Below are 15,194 nucleotides of genomic sequence, written 5' to 3'. Positions count from 1 at the left end.
TCAAACACGACTGTACTCGATACGAAGTTTCCACTTCACACGTACGTTTACAAATTACTTGTACAACCGTATGTATTAAGAGAGAATTGTATTATTCTAAGTGTCATATTTGTCCGACATTTTAAGAAATAACAAACAAATTGTTACAACAACACTGTATTAATAATATTACCGTCACAATGTCATAACTTTATATATAATTAGTGAAGCGATCATGCGTATACTGGTACATGTACTTTAAATGGAAATATTTTCACACAAACACATTTAGTCCGAATGATTCTGACTATCTATCCGCTTTTTATACTGACATCCGGATAGATAGTCAGAATCATTCGGACTAAAACACATTTAAAATGCTGTAAATCAAATTTTCATCTATATGTTTGATTTCTATTATCGATGTTCCATAACTCAACAATGGTAATAATTAACATCTTATAGTGTTTCCCGCATCAATCACAAGTTTCAGGGTTTTTTCAGATTGTCGAAAGGCTCTTCCGCTTATCATGGAAAATTGTATTCTCGGAATATTTGTTTCATAACGGATTACACCTGTATATTACTAGGGTGTGCATTCATAAAAGCTCATTGCTTACAATTGACTAGGCATAGTACATGTACATTTACAAATGCACGTACATACGCCACAGCTACTGTAATAAAGATTAAAGATTGAACATTTGAATTCGTGTTTCGCCATTTGCAGTTCTCTCATTTTATAGTTCATGCATATAATAAAGATATAAAGAATGAAAATATTTCACTTCCAGTTGTTTATATTCAAATTAATTCAATTATGCATAATCATTGATGACAACGACGATGAAGATAGTGATGCACATGCATACATGTATGTACACTGAAGATAACTGTAAAATTGTCTACGTATATTTGTAACTGGTGTAAGAAATATAGTTATTTGATCACATTTCACATCAAGCAACTCCTCAATTTACAGTTTAAACAAATTAATTATTCATACAATGTATAAGTGTAAGCTAATTCATTCCACCGTAATCTATAGGAAAGCATATTGCACACATCAAAATTTTGAAATACGACAGTACATATAAATTATGTCTGTGAAATGTACTGTCACAGTGTACATTTTTGTACGGGGCACAGGTAAGTTGGGTATACAGTTAATCTCCCTCCCAAGAAGGTGTTAATTACAGGTGAACTCCGCCCGTGGCCAGCTACAGGGGGTCGACACAAGGTAACACCAGTCGTGACCTATATACCTGTGCAGGTAAAATACCCGTGCGCGTCACGCTGGGAATTGAAAAGATTCCAGGTACAAATAACAACGAACACATGTGAGAAGGTGACTGTCCAGTTTTTATTGATATGAGCTAAACGTATATCCGTGTCTGATTTGACACGCGTACAGTACGTGTGAAGGCTTACAATGTAACGTACAGATACATGTACCCCTGCACAGTTCGAATTCTCTACACGTGTTCTTTATGTAGTTGTAGGTATACTCGTACCAAGGATTTATACGTCCTTGACTCGTACATTGCAAACATTTACATCATTCATTCCATTTTCATATAGATACAAGTACTAATTAATTGCGTTTAAAAATATGTACATGTAAATGCCAAATCTCACCTATTCCCCGTGTTCAAACTCGTCATATTAATGATTTTTTTTCACGAATTTATTTACAAATCTCCCGAGTCTTTTTTGCGTTCTTCGTACATTGATAATATTTAACATAACAAGAAGAATATTATGCAGCGTGTCTGTAATAACATTTTTATATTTTTATTATCTGTTTTAGCTATTTTCTTGTGTAATCTTTCAGTTGTCGTGGATTCTTTCTAAAATAATGCTTTTGACATTAATATTCTGTAAGACAGTTTCGTTAATATTTGAATTGCTTTCGCAGAAATCATAGTAACTAGTTTCTGATAATAATGGTAAAAAAGTGATAATCACATTAAGTTTTGAAATGTCATTTAAATACGAGTATTTCAGAACGTTTTCACAGATAGGAGCGTACGTCATGTATGCGATCTTGTTACTGTACATATTTTTATTTCAACCACATCTAACAAACATATATACATCCAAAAGAGATATAAAATGCAATACAATACACTTTATTCATATTTTTTTTTATTTCATAGATGTTATGATAATCGCTTCTACACGAAGCGGTAAACGTAATATCATATCCGGATCGTCAAAGCATCTCACCGGCATTTGGTTCTATTTTTAGTGGCTAACGTTAGCGGAAGTGGGTCCTGCTAACGATTAACGCAAACGATTTCTAACGCAAACGATTGTAAACGCAACTAACGATTAACGATTGCTAACGCAAACGATAACGATTAACGATAAACGATTGCTAACGCTAACGATTGCTAACGGAAATAACGCAAACGCAAACGAAACGCAAATTTGGGAACGTTAAACGGTTCAGGTTATATCTAATCCTGTGCAGCTTATAATCCGATACAGTACTTGATCTGAGGACAAAACAATGGCAGACAACTGATGTCATTAATTATGATAGGCTAATTACCTAAACAACTGTCACAAGAGAATTTTTTCTTTTTCCACAAAGCAATGATGTATCAGCTGGAATGTTATAGGGTTTAGAATCATTGAAAATATCACATGTACACCTGTACTTAAATGGACTACATCCAAGTTTATCTAAAACTCCAGATATGTTACACTGTCAAAGAATATGTATAATCATGATTTTTAAACGGTAGAAATCAATAATTAATTTTGATGTGTAATACTAACTCGGCCACTTAACAATGTACTAATTTTAGAACTTGATTGCATTAAGTCAAATACAATAACTGCTTCTTAATTTTCATTTAATATGGAAGGGACATAACTCTGCATACACTTACAAATGTCAATGAAATTTTTCAATACTTTCAACAACAGGTAAAACAAATTTACAACTGATCAGTGAACAAATATTCAAGTCAAACAACAAAATTCCTTTTTGTAATTGGAAGGTAATTTATAATCCATAAGGAGAATTCCCTAGGTTAATCCATAGGAGTGTTTCGTATGAAATCCATAGGAGTGTTTCGTATGAAATCCATAGGAGTGTTTTGTATGAAATCCATAAGAGTGTTTCGTATGAAATCCATAGGAGTGTTTCGTATGAAATCCATAGGAGTGTTTCGTATGAAATCCATAAGGAAAATTCCCTAGGTTAATCCATAGGAGTGTTTCATATGAAATCCATAGGAGTGTTTCGTATGAAATCCATAGGAGTGTTTTGTATGAAATCCATACGGAGTGTTCCATAAGAAATCCATAAGGAGCGTTCCGTAAGAAATCCATAAGGAGCATTCCATAAGAAATCCATAAGAAGCGTTCAGTAAGAAATCGAAAAAAGAGCATTCCGTAGGAAATCCATAAGAAGAGTTCTGTAGGAAATCCAAAAGGAGTGTTCTGTAAGAAATCCATAAGGAGCTTTCCATAGTAAATCCAAAAAGAGGGTTCCGTAAGAAATCCATAAGGAGCGTTCCGTAAGAAATCCAAAACGAGCTTTCCGTAGGAAATCCAAAACGAGCTTTCCGTAGAAAATACATAAGGAGCATTATGGAGGTTATAACATGTAAGTTGATGTAAGAGGGTTATTAACAATATAAGGTGAGGAAAAAAGTTATTACAAATGTAAGGGGAGGTAAGAGGGTTATTACCAATGTAGGGGGAGGAAAAAAAGTTATTACAAATGTAAGGGGAGGTAAGAGGGTTATTAACAATGTAAGGTGAGGAAAAAGGGTTATTACAAATGTAAGGGGAGGTAAGAGGGTTATTAACATGTAAGGTAAGGTAAAGAGGGTTATTACTAATGTAGGGGGAGGTAACGGGGTTATTAACATGTAAGGTATGGTAAAAAGGCTTATTACCAATGCAGGGGGAGGTAAGAAGGTTATCACCAATGTAGGGAGGTAAGAGGGTTATTATAATGTAAGGTAACGTTAAGAGGGTTATTACCAATGCAGGGGGAGGTAAAAAGGTTATTACCAATGAAGGGAGGAAAGAAGGTTATTACCAATGTAGGCATCCATAAGAAGGTTATTACCAATGTAGGGAGGTAAGAGGGTTATTACCAATGTAGGGAGGAAAGAGGGTTATTACCAATGCAGGGAGGTAAGAAGGTTATTACCAATGTAGGCATCCATAAGAAGGTTATTACTAATGTAGGGAGGTAAGAGGGTTATTACCAATGTAGGGAGGAAAGAGGGTTATTACCAATGCAGGGAGGAAAGAGGGTTATTACCAATGTAGGGAGGTAAGAGGGTTATTACCAATGTAGGGAGGAAAGAGGGTTATTACCAATGTAGGGAGGAAAGAAGGTTATTACCAATGTAGGGAGGAAAGAAGGTTATTACCAATGTAGGGAGGAAAGAAGGTTATTACCAATGTAGGGAGGAAAGAAGGTTATTACCAATGTAGGGAGGTAAGAGGGTTATTACCAATGTAGGGAGGAAAGAGGGTTATTACCAATGTAGGGAGGAAAGAGGGTTATTACCAATGTAGGGAGGTAAGAGGGTTATTACCAATGTAGGGAGGAAAGAGGGTTATTACCAATGTAGGGAGGAAAGAAGGTTATTACCAATGTAGGGAGGAAAGAAGGTTATTACCAATGTAGGGAGGAAAGAAGGTTATTACCAATGTAGGGAGGAAAGAAGGTTATTACCAATGCAGGGAGGTAAGAGGGTTATTACCATAATGTAAGGTGAGGAAAAAGGGTTATTACAAATGTAAGCTGAGGAAAAAGGGTTATTACAAATGTAAGCTGAGGAAAAAGGGTTATTGCAAATGTAAGGTGAGGAAAAAGGGTTATTACAAATGTAAGGTGAGGAAAAAGGGTTATTACAAATGTAAGGTGAGGAAAAAGGGTTATTGCAAAAGTTAGGGAAGGTAATAGGGTTATTAACATGTAAGGTAAGGTAAGGTAAAGAAGGTTATTACCAATGTAGGGAGGAAAGAAGGTTATTACCAATGTAGGGAGTTAAGAGGGTTATTTCCAATGTAGGGGGAGGTAAGAGGGTTATTACCATAAGGTAAGGTAAAGATTGAGGGTTATTAACAATGTAGGGGGAGGTAAGAGGGTTATTAACAATGTAGGGGGAGGTAAGAGGGTTATTACCATTTAAGGTAAGGTAAAAAGGATTATTACTAATGTAGGGGGAGGTAAGAAGGTTATTAACCAATGTAGGGAGGTAAGAGGGTTATTACCATAAGGTGAGGTAAAGATTGAGGGTTATTAACAATGTAAGGTGAAGTAAGAGGGTTACTACCAATGTAAGGGGAGGTAAGAGGGTTATTAACATGTGAGGTGAGGTAAGAGGGTCATAATCAATGTAAAGTAAAGTAAGAAGGTTATTAACATGTATGATGAGGGAAAAGGGTTAATACCAATTTGTAAGAGGAGGAAGAGAGTTTTAATGATACCATTAAAATACCATAGTACCTGTATTAATGAAATGATATTGGTATATTAACGATACCAGTAATGATACTTTTGAAGAAATATATACTGTAGTCTGTTTGTCTTTCAACATACTACATAAAGATTTCATTTATTTCAAAATTGTAATTATATAAGAAAATACACAAGTTGCTGTGCAGACACTTTTATTTTCCAACATAAAACAGAATTACTCTTAAGATCATATTCTTTACACACAGTGTCTCTCTCCTTAATTAAGTTGCTTCTCCATGTGGATTTCCTTAAAAAATTAAGTGTTTATTTTTTCAAATATTGATAAGGGTATCAATACTTTTTAAAACGGGTACCGGGGTATACATATATTCCAGTATTTTTGAAAATGAGTATCAATAACCAGAGCTTTTTCTTACCGCTTTGAGAATAGGGCTCATAGCTTTGAATTTGCGAAAATGTGCAACAAACCCCAAGATTTGGGGAAAAAAATGTAAAATATGAAATAAAGCAAAACAAATAAGATTTTTTATTTCCAGTTTACTTTATGTACTTTTCTGAAGCCAATTCACAAATATTTAAAGCCTTAACCAATTAAGTTTATGCTATATTTTTGGATATTTTTTACTTTATGTACTTTTCTGAAGCCAATTCACAAATATTTAAAGCCTTAACCAATTAAGTTTATGCTATATTTTTGGATATTTTTAAGAAACTTTGATGTGGGGAAATTTAAGGCTTGAATAGGGAAAGATTTAGAGGCTTTACCATGGGGATTGGGGCAGATTTTTGGCCCTAAATCATGCTGAAAAAAGCCCTGATAATACATCCGTAACAAGTACTGATATCCAACCCTATTCTGAATATTTACTCATACATACATTACAACATAATGTATCTCAACGGTAGGGATAGAGAGGATCTCTAACATGAGAGGTGGAATTGTATATATAGGGGCCCCCAACATGTGGGATGGGAATGAGAGTATCCCTAACATGTGGGAATAAAAGAAGTCCCTGACATGTGGGGTAGGGAAGTAGGGGCCTCTTACATGTGGGGTGAGAATAGTTGGGTCTCTGACATGTGGGGTGGGGATAGTTGGGTCCCTGACATGTGGGATGGGGATAGTTGGGTCCCTGACATGTAGGGTGGGGATAAAGAGAATCCTTGACATCTGGGGTAAGGGGTCCCCAACATGTCGATCGAGGATAGAGGGGTCCCCGACATGTGGGGTGGGGATAGAGGGGTCCCTGACATGTAGAGTGTGGATAGAGAGGGTCCTGATCGCAATATGTTCAATATGACAAAGATTTCCAACATCATGTAATTAGATAGATTAAAATACTGGAAAACAACCTAGAATACCAACATTATTAAGAAAATTTTAAGTTTGTCGCAAAATGAAGAAATATTGCAAAATATAGTACATATTAAATTTATAATCACAATGAAAAAGTTCAATGAAATGAGACCAAGACTGATCATTCTCTAAAAGAACATATTTCCACACATTGATTTACCATGTATGGAAATCTAAGTTGAATTTGGTGAATTTGCTAATATATTAACACCTGAAGGGGTGGCCACACTTTTACATAAAATTATTATAATAGCATGCTGTAGTATATGGATGTGGTAAAGGTATTTACCGATTTCTTAACTTGTTTGGGTTAAAGTTGTTCTTTGAAATTATATTATAAATGCTAAGAATGCCAAAAGGGTGCAGTTTTTGTGTTGATGCCATCCCTATATCCCTTTTAAGCATAGAAAACCAAAAGAGCCCGTCTTTTCTTCTGAATCTCAATTACAGTTATATTCATTAGAACTCATTTTATTTGAGGTCGAGGAGAACAGTCTGGACCCAAACATCCAGTGCAGACCCTGAGGTGAAGACATGAATACCAATAATTCCTTATTGGTTATGTATTTGTCATATTGTCAGACTTTTTTTATGTGTATTTGTAATGGAGATGGGGTGTATAAGAGTGAGGGTGATTATGTAAAATAAATCTGAATGTTTTGACTTGGCTCACCATTCAGGATGGTCCATATTTTATTCATAATCAGTCATGTGTTCCCGCTGGTGTAAAACTTGTTAACCGTTTTGACAATTTTACACGATATTCTTGTATGATTGCGACAAAAATAACAATCTGATCAATGTTATGATGTTTACAAAGGACACATTTAGATAACTTGACCGTACATCCTGGTAGACTCTATAGTCAACTGTCAACATCAACCAAGTAACGAAAGGTCACGAGGAAACCTCGTCTGACAGGCAACCAAGTTTATGCAAATCTAGAAGATGTGACACTCGACAATTCGTTCTGAAATCAATTTGAACAAGTATATGATATGTGGCTTGCTGTCCCGTTCAAGCCGTGTTTGTATCGTGGAATCCGATAGCAATTTCATGTTCTGGAATCTTACGAGCAGGAGAGAAATTGATTTTTTGCTACTAGCTTCTGGAAATTCGTGTATAAAAATGGCAGATCTCAGCAAAATATAATATAATGTGAAGCATATACAAAATAAACATTACATGTTTAATCGTTAAACTGGCTACTTTTATAAAAGACTTACTCATTCAGTCGTGACCAGCCTTAGAAAATGGAGATAAATTCGGGTTGAGCCAACATATTATCCACCATAAACTAAATGATCACGTGATCTTTGACGTAAGGCTACACAAACATTGCTAGAAAAGGGAACAGTTATTGTATAGATTAAAACGCATTTACATTCAAAATATATTCAAAAGAAAACGATCATTTGTGTTTTATTTATTTTTCATATATTTTAAACGGGTATATAAGATGAACATTTTTGATGGTGAGTTGAATGTTTGTTTACTACAGAGAGTTCAAAGCGTTTGATCTACACCGACAAATAACACACACGCACATGTCAATCATGGCTGACACGGGGAAGGTCCGCAACGTGATTGCAGATGCTGGAGCTTTCATTAGAAATGCCCCACTCCAGGTAAATAAGCAAATCACTAACGTAAATATTCAAATAATATGGTCACTTTAAATAGTAAGGCATTGATGTAGAAATTAATGGATTTTTTGGGTAAGCTGTCTGAAATCCCTACAATCCAACAGCCTTAAACAGTTAAACATAGCCAAGAAGCAAAATATGCATAAATGTATTGCTCTACATTTCTTATGAAACATATAACATAAAATATTGACAAATTCCACGTCATTGTTTAGTATTTTAGTTGTTACCGTTGTAATTACAAATCGTTGATCAATACCAGTACCCATACCCGAGCCGAAGTCACCCATGTTAAACAAATGAACTACATAACCGTTGTGGAGGTGATAAAATGATTTTTAGGAAAGACAATTAACCTAATAAGGTAAACACACTACTGTTAGAGCGATTTGAGCAGTTCTAGACAAAAGTAGCATTACTCTACGAGCAAGGGACAGGTTTCGGCATACAAGATGTTCTACCACAATGTGTAATGGCCGACTGCAAGCGAGTTTGAAGATTTCACACGCATTTCACCACCATGGGCTTTTCTGGCATATCACAGTAAAACCGACTGATCTAATTTCCGGTAGAACTTGGTTTTTCCGATATATGTACAAATTTTAATTTTCTCTTAGACTGAATTGTCCCTTTATTCTGTCTAACAGGTTGGGCACATGTAAATGTATTGCTATTATAGTTATTTATAGCTATATACAAAACTAGTGAAAAACAACATTTACATGTGCCCAACCTGTCTAACTCTAAGAATTTTGTGAATTCTACTAAACAACTTCACCAGCCCGATTCATAACCATAAAATCTTTGACACGATTACATTTAGATATCAAAACCAAGGATTAATATAATTTTAGGCAAAGCCAATTTAGTATTTGAGAGCGCAGCAGTTAATCTATTCTTTTGTTTGTTTTTATTAATTGTTAATATGATTTTAGGCAAAGTCTATCTGAGAGCGCAGCAGTTAATCTGTTCTTTCGTTTGTTGTTTTAAACTGTATTACTCAATAAAAATATGCCAGGTAAATAAAGGATTTCCAACGGCAAAAGAGTTATCTCCCCTGACCCATCAGCCTTACCGATGTTGACACATGTTTTGTTTTTATTGCTTATTGTGTGCGCTAACTAACTCTACTGCTAGAAACCATTTATATATTTATTAATTATCAGAATCATCATAGCTTTGCTGAATTACTGCCATTGAGTTTGTAACAAGGAAAACCATATTGAACACAAGACACTTCTACTTTCATTTTCTGAAAAAATATGTGACTGCGCGGCTACAAAATTTATCTCAACGTCATTCTCCGTTGCCAGGCAGAAAATTTCCGAAGCAACTGCTCACATAAATCGGGTTTTAAGATAAGATTCAGGACAAAATGCAATTGTTAGATTAAGGTAAGAATAAATTGGAAGGTTTATCTTTCACTGATGTTTTCATATTGAAAATTTTCAAAGTATAACTTGTTTGTAATCACGCTAGATTGTGATTTTGTAATCACGCGAGAGTGTGACTTTGGATACTGTCTTGCGCAACGCTGGATCTTGTATTGACTGCCGGTTTCCGATTTACGAGAAAGTTTTTCAACTCTACAACGTTACCGAGACACCTCTATCTGAAGAGTTCGTTTCATGAACGGTCCTTCGACCTGTTCGCTGCGCTCTCTATAAGTGAGAAGGATTTGTCATTGTCCTGGCGGAAGCATGTTCCAGTCGTGGATAGTGTGGGGATCAGGAGGAGTGTTTGCAAGAATCAGTTCTACAATTAAGAATTTGGTATGAAAGTGTATGAGAGTGTCTGGTAAGGAGTAACTGTGAGGTCAAGTATTGGTCTTTTTTAATAGCTACAATACTGTTTGTGATTTTGAAAAGCATAGTTAGCCTTGGGTTTTTTCTTTTAACCACTTAGCAAGGCCACTTTAGGTGTTCAAGCATGACACTAACGCTGGAGGTGTTATGGAATCTTTTAGTGACATAACGAGCAGCTCTGATCGGGAATAAGAAAAACATTTTTCTCAACAAATACTTGTCTTATCAAGTCAAAAGAAACACCAAGGAAAAGTTTATTAAATTTCACAATGTTTAGCACTTGCTTTAAGGACGGAAGTTTTAGAAGAAATGTCTTCAATTTTTGTTAAAAAAATATGACTACTTATGAAATGACAGCCCACTTCAGAAAGTAAGACGGTAAGCCTGCCACCCACAAGCTACATCAAAGGTTGCGCCGGCAGAATTAATGGAAGTAGTCGTCCAAAAACCGGAGGGACAAATCCTTTTCACGTATAAATCCTTGTCAAAATATATAACCAATTTTACATGCTGTTTTCTCACGATAAAGTTCATGGATTTACTTAGATTATTGCACAATTTGGATGCAAGTCTCAAATTCGAGTTCAAGATTTTACTAATTTTCACAAAAAGAAAATTAATGTGTGACAAGAGACGAAACATATTAAGTACAGGTGTTTGACCTCACAAGAAGTTGTCTCTTTCATAATATTTCTTGAATGAATTGATCTTGTATAACCTCTGCTTCAGTATCATTTTAAGGTATTTCTATTTATTGTTCAAGTTATCCATATGTCATTAAACAGAGCTTGTAAAAATTCCTTTAAAGATGCTCCACCGCCGACAGACCCTAAATGATACTCATTATTTGAACAACAATTGGTGTTTAATCGTGCATACATATGTCTAATTAACACAAAAAATTATATAAAATGATTTATTTTGCTTTTGGTGCATGCGCAGTCAGAACTTCACTCTATATAGAACATAGTGCCACGGAATTTTTTTGGGATGCAATTAATTATTTCTAATATTTTTATCTTGAAGTAAAATAAGAAGCTCAAACTTTTCAGTGGTGGTAATGGTGTAAAGTAAGTAACTTTTGTTACTGAAGAAAAATACCTAATCATCTGATCCTGTTTTTTATAGTGAAAAAATACCATTCGTCAGCGGTGGAGCTTCTTTAAAAGCATAGTAACAATTAACAGCTTAAAACTGAGGTTTGATATATAAGAGATTAAACGTTTTAAGTGATTCAGGCTATTTTTATATACAAATTGGATTACTAGTTCATTCATTCTTCAGTTAAGTTTAATAGCTATTAAATATAATTAGGCCACCTTAGGTATTATATATGAGATTTGGTTTTTCTCAACCTGTTTAATTCCTGACTTCAATTTACAGGTATAATATTTGACAAAAATCATATCCTAATTGTATTATATGGCGTGTGTACATCTGTACATTAATAATATGTCACACATTTATAATGCATTATAAGTCCTTTACCTTAGCACAACCATGTTAGATGCACCAAAATTACATCATTTTAATTTGTACATTTTGAGAAATTTCTAGGAAAAAAAATCAAATATATATGAATATATAAATATTATATAGTTTTTATAAGTAGAGAAGTTATCCACTAAGGGACAACCATATCTACTACGAGCCATAATATTCAAGAGACATCTATACAAGCCAAGACAGGCTTCCTTTTGATGCAGCTTTCAGCCAAATGTTCAACAAAATGTTTTAGATAGTTTTGACTGTTGACTTCAATGAAGAGCTTGTGGTATGGGGAATAGGGAAATGTTCACAAATTCTCCAAAAATCCTTAGCTTCTTCTGTAGGATGGAAGAGATGAATTTGAAATTGGTCTATCAAATCAAAAGCCTTGCTATTTTGTGTTCTTTGCCTGGAACAGATGAGCAATACAGGCCCGTAGGGCCTCTTGTTAGTTTATTACACGTAGATGCACATAATCTTTGTATAAAAAGCCTGCTATTTTGTTTTTATCTTTATATGGTTTTCTTTCAGAGCATTGGTGAGAAGATTTATACACTACCTGAAGTTGTAAATGAAATCCGTGATAAGGCAACACTGCAGCGCCTACAAGTACTGCCCTACCGGCTTCAGTTCAGACAACCTTCACCAGAATCCATCAGATTTGGTAGTTTTATATATATATATATATAAATATACACACATATCAATTTATTGACATTAACTTCTGACATTGGACACCTTCAAAAACAGATTTTAGCAATCACTGGAACGAACAGGAAATCAAATACAATAACTATAAAGAGAATATCAGCTAGGAAGTGACTATAATCATAATATGTAACTAAAAATATTACGAGTCCAGCAAAGAGGATCTATAAGGAGCCTGTGCTGGAAAACATCATTAAGAATCATTAAGAATACGATTAAGCAGGTACAACATGTACACTGTACCCATACCCGAGCCGAAGTCACCCATGTTAAACAAATGAACTACATAACCGTTGTGGAGGTGATAAAATGATTTTTTAGGAAAGACAATTAACCTAATAAGGTAAACACACTACTGTTAGAGCGATTTGAGCAGTTCTAGACAAAAGTAGCATTACTCTACGAGCAAGGGACAGGTTTCGGCATACAAGATGTTCTACCACAATGTGTAATGGCCGACTGCAAGCGAGTTTGAAGATTTCACACGCATTTCACCACCATGGGCTTTTCTGGCATATCACAGTAAAACCGACTGATCTAATTTCCGGTAGAACTTGGTTTTTCCGATATATGTACAAATTTTAATTTTCTCTTAGACTGAATTGTCCCTTTATTCTGTCTAACAGGTTGGGCACATGTAAATGTATTGCTATTATAGTTATTTATAGCTATATACAAAACTAGTGAAAAACAACATTTACATGTGCCCAACCTGTCTAACTCTAAGAATTTTGTGAATTCTACTAAACAACTTCACCAGCCCGATTCATAACCATAAAATCTTTGACACGATTACATTTAGATATCAAAACCAAGGATTAATATAATTTTAGGCAAAGCCAATTTAGTATTTTGAGAGCGCAGCAGTTAATCTATTCTTTTGTTTGTTTTTATTAATTGTTAATATGATTTTAGGCAAAGTCTATCTGAGAGCGCAGCAGTTAATCTGTTCTTTTGTTTGTTTTTATTAATTGTTAATATGATTTTAGGCAAAGTCTATCTGAGAGCGCAGCAGTTAATCTGTTCTTTCGTTTGTTGTTTTAAACTGTATTACTCAATAAAAATATGCCAGGTAAATAAAGGATTTCCAACGGCAAAAGAGTTATCTCCCCTGACCCATCAGCCTTACCGATGTTGACACATGTTTTGTTTTTATTGCTTATTGTGTGCGCTAACTAACTCTACTGCTAGAAACCATTTATATATTTATTAATTATCAGAATCATCATAGCTTTGCTGAATTACTGCCATTGAGTTTGTAACAAGGAAAACCATATTGAACACAAGACACTTCTACTTTCATTTTCTGAAAAAATATGTGACTGCGCGGCTACAAAATTTATCTCAACGTCATTCTCCGTTGCCAGGCAGAAAATTTCCGAAGCAACTGCTCACATAAATCGGGTTTTAAGATAAGATTCAGGACAAAATGCAATTGTTAGATTAAGGTAAGAATAAATTGGAAGGTTTATCTTTCACTGATGTTTTCATATTGAAAATTTTCAAAGTATATCTTGTTTGTAATCACGCTAGATTGTGATTTTGTAATCACGCGAGAGTGTGACTTTGGATACTGTCTTGCGCAACGCTGGATCTTGTATTGACTGCCGGTTTCCGATTTACGAGAAAGTTTTTCAACTCTACAACGTTACCGAGACACCTCTATCTGAAGAGTTCGTTTCATGAACGGTCCTTCGACCTGTTCGCTGCGCTCTCTATAAGTGAGAAGGATTTGTCATTGTCCTGGCGGAAGCATGTTCCAGTCGTGGATAGTGTGGGGATCAGGAGGAGTGTTTGCAAGAATCAGTTCTACAATTAAGAATTTGGTATGAAAGTGTATGAGAGTGTCTGGTAAGGAGTAACTGTGAGGTCAAGTATTGGTCTTTTTTAATAGCTACAATACTGTTTGTGATTTTGAAAAGCATAGTTAGCCTTGGGTTTTTTCTTTTAACCACTTAGCAAGGCCACTTTAGGTGTTCAAGCATGACACTAACGCTGGAGGTGTTATGGAATCTTTTAGTGACATAACGAGCAGCTCTGATCGGGAATAAGAAAAACATTTTTCTCAACAAATACTTGTCTTATCAAGTCAAAAGAAACACCAAGGAAAAGTTTATTAAATTTCACAATGTTTAGCACTTGCTTTAAGGACGGAAGTTTTAGAAGAAATGTCTTCAATTTTTGTTAAAAAAAATATGACTACTTATGAAATGACAGCCCACTTCAGAAAGTAAGACGGTAAGCCTGCCACCCACAAGCTACATCAAAGGTTGCGCCGGCAGAATTAATGGAAGTAGTCGTCCAAAAACCGGAGGGACAAATCCTTTTCACGTATAAATCCTTGTCAAAATATATAACCAATTTTACATGCTGTTTTCTCACGATAAAGTTCATGGATTTACTTAGATTATTGCACAATTTGGATGCAAGTCTCAAATTCGAGTTCAAGATTTTACTAATTTTCACAAAAAGAAAATTAATGTGTGACAAGAGACGAAACATATTAAGTACAGGTGTTTGACCTCACAAGAAGTTGTCTCTTTCATAATATTTCTTGAATGAATTGATCTTGTATAACCTCTGCTTCAGTATCATTTTAAGGTATTTCTATTTATTGTTCAAGTTATCCATATGTCATTAAACAGAGCTTGTAAAAATTCCTTTAAAGATGCTCCACCGCCGACAGACCCTAAATGATACTCATTATTTGAACAACAATTGGTGTTTAATCGTGCATACATATGTCTAAT

The 15,194-nt window shown here is 34.8% G+C and overlaps 2 protein-coding genes across 3 annotated transcripts in view; one reads left to right on the top strand and one right to left on the bottom strand.

Moving 5' to 3' along the window:
* The window catches only part of LOC138316313 (NEDD4-like E3 ubiquitin-protein ligase WWP1), a 104,493-nt gene extending 96,369 nt beyond the window's left edge, over positions 1–8,124 (bottom strand). For both annotated transcript variants that reach the window (XM_069257972.1, XM_069257974.1), the window contains exon 1: positions 8,024–8,124. The gene's annotated coding sequence lies outside the window, so the exon portion shown is untranslated. The remainder of the gene's footprint in view (positions 1–8,023) is intronic.
* A 169-nt stretch (positions 8,125–8,293) lies between these two features.
* The window catches only part of LOC138316312 (RNA-binding protein NOB1-like), a 28,914-nt gene continuing 22,013 nt past the window's right edge, over positions 8,294–15,194 (top strand). The window contains exons 1-2 of the mRNA XM_069257971.1: positions 8,294–8,425; positions 12,268–12,400. Of these exons, the coding sequence (XP_069114072.1) occupies positions 8,345–8,425; positions 12,268–12,400 (214 nt within the window). The 5' untranslated portion in view covers positions 8,294–8,344. The remainder of the gene's footprint in view (positions 8,426–12,267; positions 12,401–15,194) is intronic.

The sequence above is a fragment of the Argopecten irradians genome, chromosome 2 (assembly GCF_041381155.1).
Source record: "Argopecten irradians isolate NY chromosome 2, Ai_NY, whole genome shotgun sequence".
Lineage (NCBI taxonomy): Eukaryota > Metazoa > Mollusca > Bivalvia > Pectinida > Pectinidae > Argopecten > Argopecten irradians.
This window is presented reverse-complemented; position numbering and strand designations above follow the sequence as displayed.